The sequence below is a fragment of the Platalea leucorodia genome (genome assembly GCF_965183815.1).
Source record: "Platalea leucorodia genome assembly, chromosome: 4".
Taxonomy (NCBI): Eukaryota; Metazoa; Chordata; class Aves; order Pelecaniformes; family Threskiornithidae; genus Platalea; species Platalea leucorodia.
This window is the reverse complement of record NC_138826.1, coordinates 110,955,207-110,974,342: the sequence shown is the minus strand read 5'-3', so window position 1 is coordinate 110,974,342 and position 19,136 is coordinate 110,955,207. Positions and strand designations below refer to the sequence as shown.

At 40.3% G+C, this 19,136-nt stretch overlaps 2 protein-coding genes across 3 annotated transcripts; one reads left to right on the top strand and one right to left on the bottom strand.

The window, feature by feature from the left end:
• Nucleotides 1-9,745: 9,745 nt before the first annotated feature.
• ALG10 (ALG10 alpha-1,2-glucosyltransferase) lies at nucleotides 9,746-14,542 on the bottom strand. The gene is made up of 3 exons (XM_082310567.1): nucleotides 14,370-14,542; nucleotides 13,846-14,043; nucleotides 9,746-11,153 (listed from the first exon to the last, which is right to left on the bottom strand). The coding sequence occupies exons 1-3, from the start codon at nucleotides 14,532-14,534 to the stop codon at nucleotides 10,098-10,100; spliced, it is 1,419 nt and encodes a 472-aa protein (XP_082166693.1). The 5' UTR covers nucleotides 14,535-14,542; the 3' UTR covers nucleotides 9,746-10,097.
• A 54-nt stretch (nucleotides 14,543-14,596) lies between these two features.
• On the top strand, nucleotides 14,597-17,471 carry TPRKB (TP53RK binding protein). Of its 2 annotated transcripts, XM_082311220.1 has the most exons (5): nucleotides 14,597-14,655; nucleotides 14,899-15,109; nucleotides 15,849-15,971; nucleotides 16,263-16,439; nucleotides 17,273-17,470. In XM_082311220.1, exons 2-5 carry the CDS (start codon nucleotides 14,969-14,971, stop codon nucleotides 17,357-17,359), a joined length of 528 nt encoding a protein of 175 aa, XP_082167346.1. In that variant the 5' UTR covers nucleotides 14,597-14,655; nucleotides 14,899-14,968; the 3' UTR covers nucleotides 17,360-17,470. The 2 variants fall into 2 exon arrangements, with proteins under 2 accessions (XP_082167346.1, XP_082167347.1); XM_082311221.1 differs by lacking the exon at nucleotides 14,597-14,655 and having other exon boundaries at nucleotides 14,798-15,109; nucleotides 17,273-17,471.
• The last annotated feature ends 1,665 nt before the right edge of the window (nucleotides 17,472-19,136 follow it).

Sequence of the window (19,136 nt, the reverse complement as noted above, 5' to 3'; positions counted from 1 at the left end):
AGTCTGTGTTTGTGCCTTTGAAAACATCTTCCATAGGTGATTTAGTGACACAATTTATATTAGCTCAAATAAGAGTCAAATAGTTTATAAGTTCAGAAAACAGCAAAAAGCAACCTTTGCTTTTTGAGTTGCTAAAGAGCCACCCATTTCCAGGCTGAGCAGATGCTGATACTGCAACATCTCAGACGAGGAAGCCAGGCCGGGCTAACAACTGACGTGCAGCTTTAGGGCTGTCTTTAACGCTTCTTGAGGGTGGAGCAATACAGTCTGCTGAGCTCCGTCGCTTCGTAACCGTTACCGCAGGACAAGGCAAAAGGGCTGTTAGCTCATCCTAGCTAAAAAGGATCAATCATCTGGAGAGGCCCTACTACAGCTATGAAAATCAATACAAATGAAAATCCCCCTCTGCAAATTTTGCTTCTGACAGCCAGGGTAGGATTATCACACACTCTTTCTTTTCCCAGGCAAGTCTTTTGGTGCCATCCCACCAAGCTGATGATAAGTACAGCCTACATTTAGATTTCTTGAAATCCTTGCCTGAATGAGCGCTGAGTTTTGTTTTTCAGCAGCAAGAATGAGGCAAAGGAACAGTCTCAGCTTGCCAGGGTGGCCAGGACAAAGGCAATTACAACTGCAGATAGTTTGTGGCATGTGCTTACGTGAAGAAGAAAGGGTGGCACCAAAGGAAGAACAGCCAAGCAAGAAGAGGAACAGTCTATGGTGGGAGGGACAGGTTCATCCACCCTAAAGAAGGATGAAACTGGAGGCTGAGGGGGCAGGGTGAAATAGGGTTGCCATTACCATGGAATTTATTCCTGGACCAAGCTCCCTGCAAATAGAAACAGCATTACTTTTAACTTTCATCTCCTCCATATGACCCACCAGGCACACCCCTCACTTTGTTCTCTTATTTGTTATCAAAATACAGAAGTCCTAACAAAGGTTCAAAGAAGAAGATCAGATTTATAAAGGTATTTAGGACCATAAAAATGCAGATGAGCACCTGCACAACTAGATCCTACCTTTTCAGATTTGGTGCACAGCTGCTTTCTACTTTATACAAGCTGGCAACAGAAAATCTGTTACAAAAAATCTTTTCAGCTTTTTATTTCCCTGTATCGTTTCATTGTTGTAAATATCAAAAGGTAGCTTTGCAAAAAAGTAGTCACTGCTGCGAGTTTGTTTTTTTTTTTTTTTATCATTATACATTCTACTGAATATACCAAATCCAAAAATCTTTTAAGGTCTTTATGCCTGTTCTTTCAGGTTGTAAGATTGAGAGCATGCAGCTGAAGTGTTTCAAGAGGGCATTATTATTTCTTTAGAGTGTAGTTCCTGTTGATTTAGATCCTTTAGATAGTGTCCTTGGAGAATGCAGTATTGAAATGAAAACAGATCCATCTGATGAAGTTGTACTTATTACAATTTCAATTAACTTAGTGTGTGCGTAATGGAAAAGAGAGTTAGATTGTGATTACCTTCTTCAACTCTGCCTTGGAAGCATGTGTTCAAAGGACCAAAGAAATTGTCAATATCTATACATTTGCAGAGTAACATGAAAGGTTAAATCCGATACCAAATTATGCTGCTTACTTTATGCTAGATTTAATGAGAAAATTAAGTATTGAATGTATTCTGTCAACACGTACCGTTGTCTGCATTTTGACTGCAGAGTATAAGTCCATTTGGTCCAAGTACTACTCATTACTCACGTAAACATATAAACTTCTTAATGAAAAAGACCGCCCCAATCAATTTTTCATCTAAAAGCCCATAAAGCTAAGTCCAGGAAAGAGGATCTTGCATAGTGAAAGAAAACACAAAAGGGCTAAAGAACATTTATCATGAGCTCCACCGCAGCAAAAATTACCAGAAATCTTTTAAAGCTCTTTACTAAAGGAAAGGTGTTGACTACAAACTGATTTTGACATGCTGTTTTTTTGCCAAGCAACTGCAGACTATCAAGACATTATAACCGACTTTAGAGGCTTTTCTTGTTTGTTTGCTTATTCTCTGACAAAATGATGGGCAAGAAAATTCAAGAGCATTGTGTACTCTATTTCGTGTGACTTAAATAGCAAGGTAGAATCTTTGCAGGTGTTTAACATCTTTGACTCAGATTCAGTCACAAACAACTTACATTAACTGATCTTTGCCATACTTGTATGCTAAGGTTTATAGAAGCCTTAATTGCTAGTAGGATTGACATTTATTTTCCAGAAAGACTCTTTATTCACAAAGAAGTTTTAATTATAAAGCTAGGATTTGAAAGTGGAAGAGGAATGTGCCCACTGATTTTGGTGGTGGTGGTGTTCATTTGTTTTTAGAAATCAAAGGCTTCCTGCAAAGTTAGCTGATCTGATAGCTTATGAAAACAAAGCCAAAAGCCCTCTAGCCCTCAAGTGGACTGATTCCATGGATTAGAGAGTACTTAGAGCCCCATCAGGGCCACTGCAATTTGGTTTAGTCAACCTGAGGAAAAGGAAAGAGGGCCTCCTTCCAGAGCCACCCCATTCTCATAGTCTGAATACCTCTATTTCAACCCAGACAGAAAAGCAAAATTCTTGTGCTCAAGCTCCACAAAGAAATCATGTCTTAAGGCAAACACAGCCAACCTTTCGATACAACAGCAAGCTACTCAAGTTAGCCCTGGCTTTACAGACCAAGACAGCAATCAATCAACTAAATTTACCTCCATAAGCATTTAACTTCAAGGATCTCTACAGGAAACAGCCAAATCATAAACTGCTCGGCCAAACTGAAACTTCACATGCCCTAACTCTGCTTGCTTCTCCCTAGTTATTCCTACAAACTGATGTGTGTATCTCTAGCCACTTCACTGACAAAGATGAAAGCAGTTATTAAGGGAATTGTTAATATATTTATTTTGGACTGATTTTTCCATTAGTGTGACTTTAGAAGTCAAAGAGTGACGCTTCATCTACAAGGTAGCCAGCATGCTCTTCAAACTAAAGGTATCCATACAAGGTGCCACGGAGCTTGTTTTGGCTAAACAGAGCGAGGTATACAGGTCTAGGTAGATGACACTTCTTCCCTACAACAGAAGAAGAGCTCAAAAGTGTTGTGCAGTCTTCAATTCTGGTGATCGTACTTCTTTACATGCTGAAAAAAAAGCCAGAGAAAAGCAATCTGGAGCGCAAGAGTCCTCATGTCTCCGTAGGTCAGTAGGTTAAGAGGCTGTTAGGTTGTGATCTGCGCATACCAGTATAAATGGTGTGTGTCTGTGCACGTAGAAGAGGAAAATGGGGAGAATTGTCTTTGCACAGATGTAGCATAAAGCTCATAACTAGAGAAAAAAGTTTCCTAAGAGTAAAAGTAATTAATCTCTGAAAAAGCTTGTCAAAGGATGTGGCAAATTCATCACTACTAGATGGCTTTAAATAGAGTGTATTTTCAGAAGATGTGATCCATTTCAGCTACAAAATATTAAACTCTACAGGATTCACTTACATAATGTGGAAACCAATTCCCTCCTCGGTGGAAGTTCCCAGATAAAGTTTTGTGGCCTCCTGTCAGGCAAACAGCCAGATCAGGCCATTGTAATACTACGCCCTCCTCCACCCTCTCCGAAATTTAAGCAGTATGTATTTTACAAGCAGTAAAGGAGAGTGAAGGGAAATTGCTAGTGTTTATCTTGAAGACAAACTTAAAGCTCCTCTCAGACAACAGATGGCTCCAAAATCCCAAATATAGTTTCTTCTTAGTTCTTAATAAAAGTGCAAGCACTTGATTTCTTTTTGGTTTTAAGCAAACTATCATTCTTCCCTGTTTCAGAAAAGAATGCAGAAAATTCCATCTTAGTAATAATTGAACAAAACTCACTGTTATTGAAGCAAATGTGCACCGGTAGATTTTTAGCAGGGATACATACAACTCTTTACTATAACCAGCAAATAAATTCCTTTTCCTTTGACATGTTCCTGGTTCTTTTCCTGGGGGACTGGACCTGGACAGGGAAGGCTATTCCACAAGCTTCTTGAGACTTTAAAGCAAGTTAACACATTGAATTGGGCTGAAACTTTTCAAATTTAGCTAGCAGAGTGGCTGCCAGGAAAATCAGCTCAAACACAGGTCATTCTGGCCCAGATCTCCGATGCGAGGCTTCCCCAGCTCACGTGAGCGCCCTGCCCAAACAGGCTGTACTCTAGAAAGTACACTGCGCTAGAAAGTAGTTTTGACAAGATGTCTGGCAGATGAATTCCCACCTTCACAACTGTCTCAATGGACTACTAACATAAAATAATCCTCCCGGTAATGAAAAGTATATAGTGCTACAGCGGCACAGGAGTGCACAGAGCAGCGAGTAAGGAATCCTATATGCAACAAAGAAAACATGAGGTATAAAACACCCACGCTGCTCTTTGCCAGGACTATAGTTATGATGTGCTTGCTCCCACCCACTAACAATGTTGTGGCATTTGCTCAGCACTGACCCAGAGGGTGAAGCGCTAACTCTGAAATTGGTGATATTCCTGACTGCGTCTCCTTTGTCATTTAAATTTCAATTCAGCCAGGCAATGCTTTGAGATTTGATGGGAACGCAGGAAAATGTAGCGTGATTTACATGTATTGAACTTGCAGGTCTGAAGCAGTGCCCTAAAATTAGAGACTCTTGTCAGCGACAATCACCACGACCACTCCTTTCGCACTGTATATTCACAAGATTATTACTATGACAATACTTTTAGGAGGGTTGATAGGAAAATGTGGAAATCTAATCAAGGTAGCTAAGGACACGAACTTTTGCAATTACATCTTTGAAAAGGCATACACTGCTACTATTAATACGAGTTCATACCAATTTGAATCAAATGCATGGGATATTAATTTACTTCTACTTAAAACCGGGATATAAAGCACATGGGAAGACATTGTTTTAAAAGTGTTTATTTTTTAAGATAGGACAATTTTTGCTTTATAAAACTACTAGAGTATCTGGGCAGCTAACAATCTGAAAATGAAAGCAACTCCTTCCCTATTACTGACACACAGTTGCAATTCAAGTAAGCTCACAACATTTCTTAAACACAGTAAGAACAGTTTTTATTTACAGATCCACAGCTAAGTCCCAAAACATCCTTCAGCAAACCCATCAGCTCCCAAGTTTCAGCAAGATCATTCTCACAGTGATCAGGCCAGCTCTAGCAACAAGCCTCTTCTCCTTCCAGCTGGAGACGACATTTCCACTCATGCACGGCAAACAGCTCTCCCGTATCACCACATACTTTAGCAAGCCACAGTGCACTGCTAAACACAGCGGTGCCCCAAAACCCCCCAAAGCACCCCACTCATTTCTGCTCCTGGTAGCGTTGCACACTTCTAGCGATGGCAGCACTGCAATGGCCGTTATCTGTACTAATCTTTTTCCTCTTGCTTCCTGCTCCTCATAACCCAACTATCCCTGAAGCTGAAGGAACAGCATGAGGCCATGAGCATATTCCAAGATTAAGCCCAAAACCTCACAAATTAAGGGCATTTTAGCTACACATTGCTAGCTAGGTTAGCATTTCTGTCGCATGGGGAGATTCTTTTTGTTTGCAAAATGATGTTTGTTAGTAAAACCAATTATCTGCATCCATCTAAAGCATAATTTTAAGAAGGATGTTTTTCTATAAAAGATGCCTCAGCTGACATGCAAATGTCACTGAATCAAAAATAAAAAACGTATCCTATCTAACAAGAGATAAGCAAGGGAAGCAAAGCTTTTCAGGGAAAAAAAATTAGGACAGTGAATACAGGCAAAGAATTTGAGATAATTGGAAGCACTCATTTTCACGGACTCTGGCTTTACACTTCTTCATTACACAAAAACTAGATGACGCATTTAAAATGCAGTACGTCAACTACTACAGGGCTAACAGACATTTGAGCACTTATATTTCATACGTGCATCATCCAATTAAAAAGAGTTAATATTTCAGAAAATCAGCATGTGTCAGTCTCAAAAGCATAATTATTTTGCTTTCCTCAATTTGTCCTCCATTTTTTTTTCTTTTTAGACAGCAATGAATAGAATGAATAGGTGAAGAAAATAAGAATGCTGTGAAATTTAGTAATAAAACAGCAGAAGGAATTTGCTAACTTTTTAAGCAACTACACTGTTTAAAACAATGACACCATTTCAACAGTAAGCTTTCAAGTTTCCTTTTGTTCTCTCAGACCAAACATGAAAATTCCACAAATACCCAAAATATCAAAATAAGACATTTTAAAGACAAGCAAAACTTGCTCTTCTTCTAAAACTTAACATACAATAGATAATTAAAATTACATACAAGGATATTTTAGCTAAAGTAGTTCCTAAAACAAGCAATCAGCCATGACAGAACTTCAAGTTTTCTAATTCTCAGAAATAGTCTTGCTAAAAACCCTGATGTTAGGACTTCAAGCAGCCCTGCACTAACCAGTTGGTCGCCTCACCAAGATGGCACAAGGCTGCCACCTTGTGAAAGAAAAAAAAAAATCAGGCCTGCATTAACAGGACAAAAATCAACTGTCTGTCTCCAGGGGCTACAGAATACTTTTTCCTACAATATTTCTAACAGAAGCAATCCATCTGATTTATCTACTCACGAGAAAAGCAACAGATAAAAAAATATTTCAGCATGCACATATTGCTTATAGTGTAAAATCCATGCTAATTTTGAACATGAACATGTGTTGTCAAAGAACTTAAAAGGAATGAAATACAGAATGCTCACGAGTAACAGAAAATACAGTTCACAGCATATAGGATTATCAAATAAACTTCCCATCTTCCCAAATAACCATCTATTTTTAACTAAAAGAAAAAACAATTGTGTTCAGTTATGTGTCTTTTTTTCCCCACCTCAAAACAATTCAGCCATTCTGTGACTGTTCAGCTCTCTATTTTTATTATTCTGACAGTTATTGAAAAATCATTATCTTCTTTCTGAGAAAAACTGAAGCTGAACGTTTATTTTTAAACTGCAATTATAAAAATGTTAGCTACACTATTTTTGTTTTCATCTTGGACATTTCAACAAATTACTGTGATTTTTTTCTAAATGGATAGCTGATTAATAAAATTAACAATAAATTATCATTTTAATGCTGTTGTAAGTAATTTCATTGCCAAATGACATCTGCTGAGGAATTAACCTAAAGTAAGCAATTATGGTTCTACTGAAACTAGAAGACCTTGGCAACATAAACCAGGATAAACACAGTCCTTTCTGCATGTCTTTAAGATGAATAGCTAATAAATTACGAACAACTACAATGGAAATATTTCAGGAGCAAAATACTAAAATCAATTTTCCAAAAGATACTTGCTCCAAGATTATAATTCTTGTATCTAAACAATGCTGCTGATATTTGTCAAATTTCTAAGAGATGTTGATGGAATTTGAAGATCTTTCTTTATGACTAATTATGATATAACGACAAGCATCTCGATTTCTGAGACTGAATCAGGCTAACATTGAATATTACCTGCAGACTCCCTGTGGTTCATCAGCAAAAGTGAAAACATAGTTTTACTCTAAAAAAAATTTCTCCTTTCATGTTTTAGTGATTCATGGATTTTCCTCTTTAATTTAAACTTAGATCAAGTCAGCCTGCTTTTAAATTAGCAAAATATCTTGAGAATAATTGTACTCTTAAATTAAAATATATAAGTATACTGATAAATCCCATGATAAAATATTATGCCATCTTATAATATTTGTTAAAAAAAACCCCAACAGTTCACAGACATCTCTCTAAATGTAGTTTTTCTAGTGTCTTGTGATGTGGAGCTCATTAGAAGGTATTGTGCTCTAAATTTTGGGGGATTTTTGCATTCACTTTTCTTTACAAAAGAAATGCATTAAAATTGTATATATTTAAAATCAGTTCTTTTCACTTGAAACATGGCTGCTATCTCTGTTAAGAATAAGTAGGAAGCATAAATACTGTTTCTTAACAGTGTTGATCATCGAAGGCATTCAGATACCAGCATCAACAGACATACTGGACAAAACAAAACACCTGTGGACCATGTAAGCACAGGAATTTTTGCATCTCATCAAGCGAATGAACACCTGCTCCCCTACACACAGCCAGGAAAAATAAAAAAAACAGATCTAGAAGACAATTCAGAATTCTAGCCAGAGCCCCATCCCTTCCCATGTTACCATTTCAACTCACTCAGTACTAAAATTTGAAAACACAAATGAAGTCGTACTAAAACAGGCATATGCTCTTTGCCTTGTTTACATTTTTACTGGCATGGTATACAAAAACAAAATTGGAAGCAGAAGGTATGCAAGACTTCCCCTCCCAAATCTGTCATACTAAAATCACAACACAACATCCTGGACTCTGCAAGAACCACACTGGATTCTTCAAAAGCAACCCAATTCGGGTTTCTCTTGCCCCTTCAACTTATATATAAGCCAACAGGGAGTGATCAAAAATGGCTTTCCTTATTATACACACATTATCAACAAATTACCATACTGACAACAGGCCAAGAAGCAACTAGTGACCTGGCAAATGTCTTAAATTCAATACAAATAAACCTACTCACTGAAGAGTGGCTTTAAGGTTTCCTTAGAAGAAACAGGGTTGCAAAAACATTGGACAGGAGAATCTAAGTTAACCACACTCTTCACAGTGTTAGTACAGGGAAGGGATCAGAGCCAGGACATTGATCTGCATACGGTAAAAGAAAAAAAAATAAAAATAACAGTACTGATGTGAGTAATAACTCCACAGTACTGACCTTTTGAGAAACAATTCCATTTCAGAGTGACTGGAGTGGCAATAATATGATATGTTTGCATAGATTTGGCTGCAGGATTTTTATTACAGAATAAGAAAGAACTTAAAAGATGCTACATGGTATGTGAAGTCTTGGATTCCCCCGCCACATAATTTAGTTATATTTCTAAAACTGCTTAATAGTTAACTTTAAAAGGTCAAATACTTTTGAGTCTAATTAAGGTCATTTACTGACAGGAACCATTACAGCCTTCTTTTATTCTGATGATAATGCACTAGACGCTTTTAAGAATATTTATATACATACATATTGTATTTTACCTTTGTAAAGAAAATACATACTCCCTAGTTCCATTAGATTTCTATACACATGAAAAACATTTAAAAGAACGATTCAATAATGCCATTAGTATTTCTTTAAGATTACACATCAAAGATCTCAGAAACACTCAGTTCAACTTGGGAGTACACTCATATCCTACTTCAATACAAACCTGTGAACACAGAACCTCAGGACATAAAAGCCTGATTATTTAAAAGGGTATTCATTAGACTGCATTCCGCTGTGCAACGACACGTTTCAGTCTGACATACATAAATAACTCCCTTTCTAACAGGTCACATTACCAACTGCAGTCTATCTTTTGTTGTACAATAACATTTATTCCCCCAAAGAAGGTACATGCAGATAGCCCCCACTACATTTCCTAAATATCAGTTTGGAATAAAGTTTTCAAAATGTTCTAATGATTTAAGAGCCTACATTCTGTTTGCAAAACTAATGTAAACATTTGTTGACAAAAAAATCATGAAAATTCAGTGGGATATAGGAGGCTTTGAAAACATTACACTTTAGCAATGGTTCATACCTTGACCACTAGCAAACCTAGATGGAAGTGGCCTGATCCAAGGAGTAAACATGCACCCAGAGGTAACAAAAAGGTTAAACACTTAAATACTTTGTTTTAAAGAGAAATCTCTGAAACACAAACTGTCGTACCTTGAAGGACATATTATATAATATTTTATTATAATGAAAAATCACTGTAAACATCTCCCTTATTTCACATTAATTACAGACAGGTGCTCTCAAATTTCCCCTCATATTGAATTTGTTAATTCCAGGAGCTCATAAACTCAATATACGGTATATTTTCACATTACAACAAACCAGATCTCACATTCAGTTCCAAGAAATAAGGAATCAGCTTACTTCCCCAATTCCAACTGGGGAAAAAAGTCCTTACATAATGCAAAACATACTCCTTCATTCCAGAGTCCACAGTCCTGAAACAGAACTGGGTTTTCCTAAAGGTATGAAAGTATCAAAAAAAAAAAAAAAAAAAAAGTCACCACATAAACCTCTGGATTTCGTCACTATTTGGCCACTGGAATGTTCTGTTTAGAAAAAGATAAAAAGTTACTGCATTCACAACAATATAAAAAGCCAGCTCCAGAAGTTGTCTATATAGAGATGGAAATGGAATATTGAGCCTATATATTAAGAATGGCAAGATAAAGTAACGAAATTCTAGCAATTTTTGAGGAACTGTGACTGCTAATAAACATACAAAATACATTAAGATCCAGAATATCGATTTCGATTTTAGTGTATCAGCAAAACTCCAGCCAGCAAATATATAGACTGGAACTAATACATATTTTACAAGCTCGTGTCTTTGGAAGACTTTTCTCCAGACATAGAATGTATAATGTCTGTTATCCGCTAGTAAATACTTATGCACATAGGTAAATTTCCAGATCAGGAATAAAGAGACAATGGCGATTAAGCTGTACTGCACAGGGTGCTTTCGTAATGACAGAAGGAATTTCCTGATTTTGGTAGGGGTCAATAAATGGGGGAATGAAAAAAAGACAGTAAAGGACAGAAAATAGAACAGCTGAGGAAAGTGCAAACAGGCTTCGTGGCTACTTCTGTCACCAACAACTATTCCACCATTGATGAAGAGAAAAACAAAGAACGCAGTTACTAGCATGATGTATGGCCAAGTTAAAGCAGTAAGTGTAAGTAAGTTTTTAGGTGATATGAGATATTCAGTGAGAAACTGCAATATTCTGATCAAATCTGAAAATGATCCTTTCCTGGAAGAAATCTTTTCATCTTTCTTTTTCTGTAACTGTGTCTTCCAGGCTTCATTTAGCTTCTCTGCAACAACATTTCCAGCACAAAAAACTGCCCACACAATATTTGTCTGACGAAACATGAAGCCACAAAATCCAAGGAGAGCTGAAGTTTTATGGTTACCATAAAGGCACATTAAATAGGCAAAGAGAGTAAAAAATACTGATCCTGGGTCCGTATAATAAAGGAATGTAAAAAAATAAAGGGTGGGAAACATTGCAAGAGTTAATGTAGACAAGATTCTCTGGAAACCAGACACAGCCTAGAGAAGAAGCAGAAAAATGTGGTTAGCAATGTCCAAAAACAAATAAATAAAATAAAATAAAATAAAATAAAATAAAATAAAATAAACAAACAAAGAGTATCATTCTTGAGAATTCCATTAACACAATATAACATCTCTTATGCTCTTTGGTTCCATTACTGCACAAGCACACATGCTGTATTTTTGTTAACCTCCTGCTATGTTAATACAGAGTGTCAGACTATACAATGTTAAAAGACAAATGAAAGTACAGAACATTATTGCAGGTGAGTTAAAAATATGACAACAAAAATACACCAACTTCTTCATATGTCAGGTGTTCACATAGTTGTGGCATTAAAATCATTGTGGGAGTATAATTGCTCCCACACCTAGGATAAAAGAGCTGCAATAACGGGCAAAAGAAAAGAAAAAGAAATTTCAATGTTTTATGCGCCTGCAATCTCATCATCACATTCTGTTTACTTGTCAGACAGCAGAATACATCATTCTATGCTTATACTATTGCCTCTTTTGAAGCCAGTCCACAGAACGGCCAGTTCCAAGTTTCTAATCTTTGGTGCAGCTTTTATTGTTTATCTTCATTATAATTCATGAGTTAGAAAAGAAACTTTAAAGAAGGTAGGAGACCATGCAGTTAAAAACTCCTCCCAATTATCCCACTCACTACATGATGCAATGCAATTCATAACATTAAAAAATATTGCACGATGTTTCTGAATGATGTAGCGTGGGGTGAACCAGCCAGTCACCACCTTACAGAATAGAGGAGCAGAGAAAATGCTGAGTTCAAAGATGTGCCAACCATACAAGTACATTTTCTAATGCTTAGACTACTGTCATGAAACCTTTTGTTTTCTCACATTTATATTTCCACCTCCAAGCACAAAATTAAAATTGTTCTGAAAGTGGAAACAATTTATTGAATTTGACCCAATTCTGTATAGTCTTATCATGTGCTTAAACATGAAGAGTCTCCTGTAAGAAAATACATTAGAAGAAATTTTCTTTATAGTAAAGGAATCCTTCAGTTATCAGGAAACAGGAAAAAATGTTCTTATGGTTAAAAGTGAAACTAAAGAACTTCACTAAGGTGAAAGATTTTGAATAGGCCATTAACCACTGGAACAATTTACCTACTGCAGTGGTGGATGCTCCACCACTTTAAACATACGTATTCTTGCACCCAACTTGAACTGTTATGGCCTGGATGGGTGGACAGCTAGACAGGTAAAAACTGGCTGGATGTTTAACTGGTCACACTCCATCCAAAGGCGAGCGTAACAACCAGAGTACCACAGGGATCTATACTGGGACCTGTCCTGTTTAACATCTTTATCGATGACTTGAAGGCAGCAAGAGTACGCTCTCATCAAGTCTGCAGATGACACTAAACTGGGGGGACCAGGCAATACGCTAAAGAGCAGAATTGCCATCCAGAGTGACCTAGACAGGCTGGAGGAATGGGGTAACAGAAATATTATGAAATTCAAAAAGGACAAATGCAAATGCCTGCACCTGGAGAGGAAGAAATCCCCACAATTATACAGGCTGGGCATGGAGTAGCTGAGGAGCTGCTGCTGTGTGGAAATGGACCTGGGGGTCTCAGCAGACAGTGAAGTGAACATGAGCCAGCAGCATGCCCTGGCACTAAGGAACAGGGACAGCTGCCTGGGCTGCATTAACAAGAGCACAGCAGATCAAGGGAAATGATTATCCCTCTTTACTCTGTTTGTTAGGCTGCACCTAGAATACCACATCCAATTTCATGCCCTGTGATACAAAAAAGGCAGTAGTAAACTGGAGCAATGGCAAAGGGCCACCGACCCAGTTGAGGGCTGGAGCACCTGCCCTGAGAGTAGAGGCTGAGGCCGCTGGCCTTGTTCAGCCTGGAAAATAGATGGCTTGCAGGGACTGAACAGCAGCCTACCAATACCTCTGAGGACGTCAACAGGTAAAGGGAGCCAGGCTCCTCGAAGTGACACACAGTGAGAGGACGAGAGACCACAGTCATAAAGTGAAATGAGTGGCTCAGACTGGACGTAAGAAAAACCTGCTTTACCGTCAGGCCAGTCAGGCATGGAGCAGGTTGCCCAGAGAGGGTGTGCAGTCACTCTCCATCCTTGGAGAGTTTTCCAGGCCCCAACCCTAAGCAATGTGGTCTGACCTCAGGGCTGGCCTGCTTTGAGCTGGAGGGTGGGCCTCCTAAGGTCCCTTCCAACCTGAATCATTCTCCAATTCTTTCCAACTCGAATTATTCTCCAGTTCTAAATATTGACATCAAACCTGGTATCTTTCTAAAGAACACATTTTAGTTTAAATGCAGCTCACAGGGCTTCACTCAGGATTCACTGGTTGAAGTTTTGTGTAGAGTCTTAAGCAATTCCAACTAGATGAGCATCCAGACCTTTGGACAGTAAGTCTATATGCGTACTAACTTTAACCTTTATTTCAATGGGACTACTTATAGTTATGCACAAGAGTAAATTTTTACAGGATTGCACCCTGAGGGAGAAAACAGATATTAAAAAAGTTTAGAGAAAAGCAATGTGCCTCCTTGGCCAAACTAGTAGTAGTACTTGCAGTTATATAAAACTGAGGACAGCTCACATATGTAGCGAAGCGAATATACACAGAGCCATCAAAACTGCTTGTACAAGTGCATAAAATTATTCTACTTTGACCCTACCTTATTCTTCTGATGGATCTTGAACAGCAGTAAATACAGTAAGTAGAAGTTCCCCGCACTGAAAAGGACGTTAATAAACCTGAGCATTCCCGCAGAGCACACCATGCTTCCCGTCCAGCCGAAGAGCCACGCCGCGGGCTTCACCACTCCCACCGAGACCAGGTACAAGCCCGGCAGCGTGGTGATCATCGGGTCCCACTGGAAAGCGGAGAGAGAAACAGGGTTATGAACCCGCTACCACACCAAAAAGGGACCAGAGATGCGCGACGGGTTACGATATACCATCCCCACCCACGCCCCGTTTTGTTAGCATGGACGTTTAGCGAATTTCTGGCATTATTAGACTGACATTTGTGAGCGCTTTGTATGGCGCACTACTGCACCACCAGGTAACAGACAGCAGAAACCAGCGTTTTGGACAGGAGCGACCTCAAACGATTCCCTTTGCAAAGCGCCCACGCTACGTTTGCAGAAATCATCGACCCTGACTGGAAAGCTGGGCCGGGAGGGCGGCGGCGCAGCACCTGGAGGAAGCGGCCGTGGCAGTAGGCCTGCGCCTGGGGGACGTGGAAGGCCTCGTCCATGTAGGGCCCGCGCTGGCGGCGGTTGATCACCGCGAAGAGCAGGCACGACAGCAGGAAGGCGCCGCTCACGGCGGCGGTGAAGCCGTGGGCCTCGGACCGCTGCATGCCGCCGCCGCCGGCTCCGCCGCCGCGCTGGCCGGGAAGGGGCCGCCCTTCCGGCGGGGCTGGCCGCGGGAGGAGGGGCCTGGCGGCGCGGGGCCGCGGCGGAGGCGCTCGGCGGGCGGCGGTGAGGGGCCCCGGGCGCGGTGGCGGCCGGGGCGGGAGGGCGGGCGGAGCCAGGCGCGGGCGGCGGCTCCCCTCAGCGCGGCCGCTGCCGGGCGGGCGGGAAGGGGCGAGGAGGGCGGCGGGCGGGAGGTGCGGCCTGCCTCCGGCCGTGGGGCCCGCACGCGTGGGGTTTCCCCGCTAAGAAGCGTTGAAAACCGTATGTGAGCGGTTGCGTGTTATTAAAATTCTGTTTTACCCGAGACAGGAGCGGGTGCGTCTTTGTGTAGTCGTTACCCTGGCAAGCGCCGTGGGGCTGGTGCTGCCGCCGGGGCGAGATGGAGGTAACGCATCAGCTGGAGCTGTTCCCTGGCTGCAGCGTCACTCTCCTCCTCTTTAACCACGTGAAAAATGCCGCCGCTCTGAGGAAAAAAGCCATGGAAGGAGCCATCGAAGGAGCGTTAATAAACCCTGCAATGGTGAGTGAGTGCTTGCGTCGCCCGGTTCGGACTGCATCGTAGTTTTGAAGGCAGCGTGGAAATCCTCCTCTGCAGGACCCGCGTGAGAAACGACCCGTGTTTGTAATCCCTGTCACACAACTTGCTGTACACACGCTTCGCTTTCTCTGCGCAAATGCCCCTCCTTTGATGTCATTAGTGCTGTACCCGTGTGAGGGTTCGTCTGTGTAGAAGACCGAGCCTTGGCAGGATAGGCCAAAACAGTTGTCTTGATTCACTTCACACCCTACTTGGTGGAGCTTTATAAATCTACTTCCATCTGTAAAATGTAGTACTAATTGTTTAACACTCTGTCAAAAATCACCACTGTTTGGAGCCTTTGTTCTCATTTAAACCCATAACCAGTTTCTGAATCTAGTCTTTGTTAAAATTAGCAAGGTGGTAGTTAGGGAAGGAAAAAAAAAGAATCTAATCTGGCAATCTACTGACAGAAGATTTATTAAGGTGATTCTTTTTTCAGAAGATCTCAGTAAGCTGATGGAGAGAGTGTAATCTTTATTTTTATGTCAAGTATTACCCTGCTCAGTAAATAATCACGTTGACTTCAGAAGAGCAAGAATTGCTAAAATAACTTGCAGAATACTGTATTGCTGACTTCTATGATTGCAGACTTAGGCTATCAAAATTAAGTGGTTGGGATTTTCTTCGGAGTTCAAAACAGTATGTTAAATTTCTGTTTAACTTCTCTCGTGTTTTACAGATCGTAGATCCTTTTCAAATTCTCGTGGCAGCCAACAAAGCAGTTCATCTACACAAGATAGGTAAAATGAAGACCAGAACTCTCTATGCAGAAATTATTTTCAGCCTTTCACCAAACAACAATGTAAGATTTACTGAACAGATGTCTTTTTTTGCCAGAGAAACTTGCTAAGATCCATGCAGCCAACCTAAATATAGGTATTCACTTAACTGTTTACCTGGCTACTACTAGAAGTTACTGTTATTTTTAATAACACTAATATGCTGTTATCTCTTCTGGCTCATCAGAATTCCAATAATGTGAAATGTGTGTCAATTTATACTCTCTGTGTATTTGACCTGGTAACTGAAAAGGTTGCTTATATGTAGTGAGAAAGTGACTCATAACATTTTGATACTTTTCATGTTTTCTTAGATTTCAGATGCATTTAAAAAGTTCGGCATTTCAGACAGTGACACAGCAGTACTTATTGTTCTGGTTGTGGACGGAGAAAAAACTGTAAATCTGGAAGATATAGCCTCTCAGGTAGAAGGCCAACAGGTTTCTCTAGATGAACTCCCGCAACTAACAGACACTGCCAAAGTTAAAAAGGTATGTAACCAAAAGAGATGACTGGTGTAGAGAAAAGGGATAATTTATTTGGTTGTCTGATTAAATATCAGTGGACAGAATTAACTTAGGGTTTGTATGTCTTTAGCACAACTGGAAGCTTGTTTTAAGTGAAGCTTGATTATTTCTTTCTTATAATTTTTTTACTTGAAAAAAATTCTAGTTGTCACACCCTGACATCACAAATTTTAAGTCATCAAATTCTTAACATTGTCAGGAAGTTGGAACGTAAAAATAAATTCCAGATTGCTGCCTACCATTCAGGCACTTTTACTTCCTGTTTTCTCAGGCAAATATCCATTTAATTAAAAATAAATTTTCAGCCCTGAACAGTTTCATAATCTTAAGCACATAAATGGTCCCAGCATGGGCGGCTAAAATAAAAATGTGTTGATTAGCTACTAGGAGCTGTGTTAGGGCGTGTGTGCTCTTAACAGATTACTATGTGCTAGATAGGTGTCTTGAAGCATATGTGTTCCACTTGATAAAATTCAGGTAGCTTGAATCATCTTGATCATGTCCGTCAAAGTAATGATGGGAGACATATGAATAAAATTGGACAAATCGTTACAACATGTAGAGCTAAGAGTGCTGCTCTCATTCAGTTTCCTAGCTTTCGTTTGTCTCTTGCAGTTTGAGAGTTTGCTTGGTTCCTCAGTGCCAATTTTGTCTTCCAGGCAAGACAAGATAGGAATTTCTAATGCAAAAAGTAGGGGAGAGGGGGAAATCTTTTCTTGTGTATATATTTTTAGCAGATATGTGATCAATTTTTTTTTCCCTTAGACAGCTTTTATGTTTTTCTTTTTTTTCTGCAGATGTACAAAGTTACTCCGCAGGAAGAAAAAATCGGCACCTTATTGGATAGCATTGTTTGCAGAATGTCAACAAAAGATGTTTTATGAAAATGTGGAAATAAATTTTTTTTTAAAGGAAAAAGAGGGCTTTTTAAGATGTAAAAACACTTCATTGCATTCGTCCTGCATTTCAGAGAAAGTGGTGTAGTACAGAGTAGTTGGATGACACCTGAGCTTTAACGATGGAATAGAATCATAGAATGCTTTGGGATGGAAGGGACCTTTAAAGGCCATCCAGTCCATCCCCCCTGCAATTGGCAGGGACATCTTCACCTTCATCAGGTTGCTCAGAGCCCCATCCAGCCTGGCCTTGAATGTTTCCAAGGATGGGGCATCTACCACCTCTCTGGGCAACCTGTTCCAGTGTTTCGCCACCCTCATCATGAAAATTTTTTTCCTTGTGTTTAGTCTAAATCTACCCTCCTTTAGTTTAAAACCATTACCCCTGGTCCTGTTGCAGCAGGCCTTGCTAAAAAGACTATCCTCATCTTTCTTCTAGGCCCTCTTTTAGTATTGAAAGGCTGCAGTAAGGTCTCCCCGCAGCCTTGTCTTCTCCAGGCTGAACAACCCGAACCCTCTCAGCCTTTCCTCATAGCAGAGGTGCTCCATCCCTCTGATCATTTTTGTGGCCCTCCTCTGGACCCGCTCCAACAGGTCCATGTCCTTCCTGTGCTGAGGACCCCAGAGCTGGACGCAGTACTGCAGGTGGGGTCTCACCAGAGCAGAGCAGAGGGGCAGAATCACCTCCCTTGAGGTGACATAAACTATAAATGAGCAAGCTTGGCTATGGTGGTAATCTGAGCTGTATTCTAAGCACAGAGAGCAATCCTGCCCTGCAAAGCAGAATTTGCCATGGGCATTTCTGTCCATCTTCTTATCGAGAAAAAAATCACTTTTGCCAGTACCCTTAGTTGATGATAAACAAAAGGCTTGGAAAGCTGTACTTACTTCTCTCTTTCATGAAATGTTTTGCTAGTCCCAGATAGGATTCAAACATTGTAAATAATTTTGAGTAACTGTACCCTGATTTGTTTTGTTTTGGCACCCCTGACATGATATAGAATCATATAATCATAGAATCGTTAAGGTTGGAAAGGACCTCTGAGATCATCGAGCCCAACCTGTTAACCTAACTGCCTGGTCCACCTCTAAACCGCGTCCCTAAGCACCACCACTGCCAGAAAAGCTGTCTCTGGGGCATGAAGTATTGCTGATGGACTAGAAAAAGGGAAGTTTCCATGAACGATCAGCAGTGCCCCTCTCTTTTTGCTAATGGGACAGAGTTGCTGCCCGCCCTTTGGGAACGGGCAGGGGCGGGAGGGGCACCGTGGCACCCGGTGGCGGGGCGGTGTGGAGCAGGGACATCAGAGATGTGCAGAACAACAAATAAGGTCAGTACGGGTGATGCTGTGGTGATGTCAGCACCCGACAATCTGATGTCATCAGATGCAGCATGCTGCTGAGGTAGTGGTGTGTTGCTGTGGTACTTCAGTGTTGGCGTTAAAGGATAGTGAGAGGTGCTTTTACTTCAGAACACTGAATTATGCATGGTGATGCTGAGTTCCTCAGGCCTGGTTCCGGGTGCAGAATTCACAGAGAAATTTGCACCATAGATTTATTCACTTAAATTGTCGATATAACTTAGATAGCATTCTGAAAGGATCATTGAATTCGTTTTGTTGAGCCAGTGTTAGGAAAGGCCATCAAAGGGATCCAAAAAGAATATTGATTTCCAGTAGTCACCAGGTCCAACAGCCCTGCGTGAGTATCATTTAATCACATGCAGGCATCCTGTTTAAGAAAAATTACTGTCCTAATTAGGTAG

What these genes read in the sequence shown, in the direction of transcription:
- ALG10 (XM_082310567.1), bottom strand. Translation starts at nt 14,534, where the DNA reads ATGCAGCGGTCCGAGGCCCACGGCTTCACCGCCGCCGTGAGCGGCGCC. An exon ending in GCCACGGCCGCTTCCTCCAG is followed by an intron (nt 14,044 to 14,369) that starts GTGCTGCGCCGC and finishes TCCGCTTTCCAG; the next exon opens with TGGGACCCGATGATCACCAC. An exon ending in AGATCCATCAGAAGAATAAG is followed by an intron (nt 11,154 to 13,845) that starts GTAGGGTCAAAG and finishes CTTCTTCTCTAG; the next exon opens with GCTGTGTCTGGTTTCCAGAG.
- TPRKB (XM_082311221.1), top strand. Translation starts at nt 14,969, where the DNA reads ATGGAGGTAACGCATCAGCTGGAGCTGTTCCCTGGCTGCAGCGTCACT. An exon ending in GCCTTTCACCAAACAACAAT is followed by an intron (nt 15,972 to 16,262) that starts GTAAGATTTACT and finishes ATGTTTTCTTAG; the next exon opens with ATTTCAGATGCATTTAAAAA. An exon ending in ACACTGCCAAAGTTAAAAAG is followed by an intron (nt 16,440 to 17,272) that starts GTATGTAACCAA and finishes TTTTTTCTGCAG; the next exon opens with ATGTACAAAGTTACTCCGCA.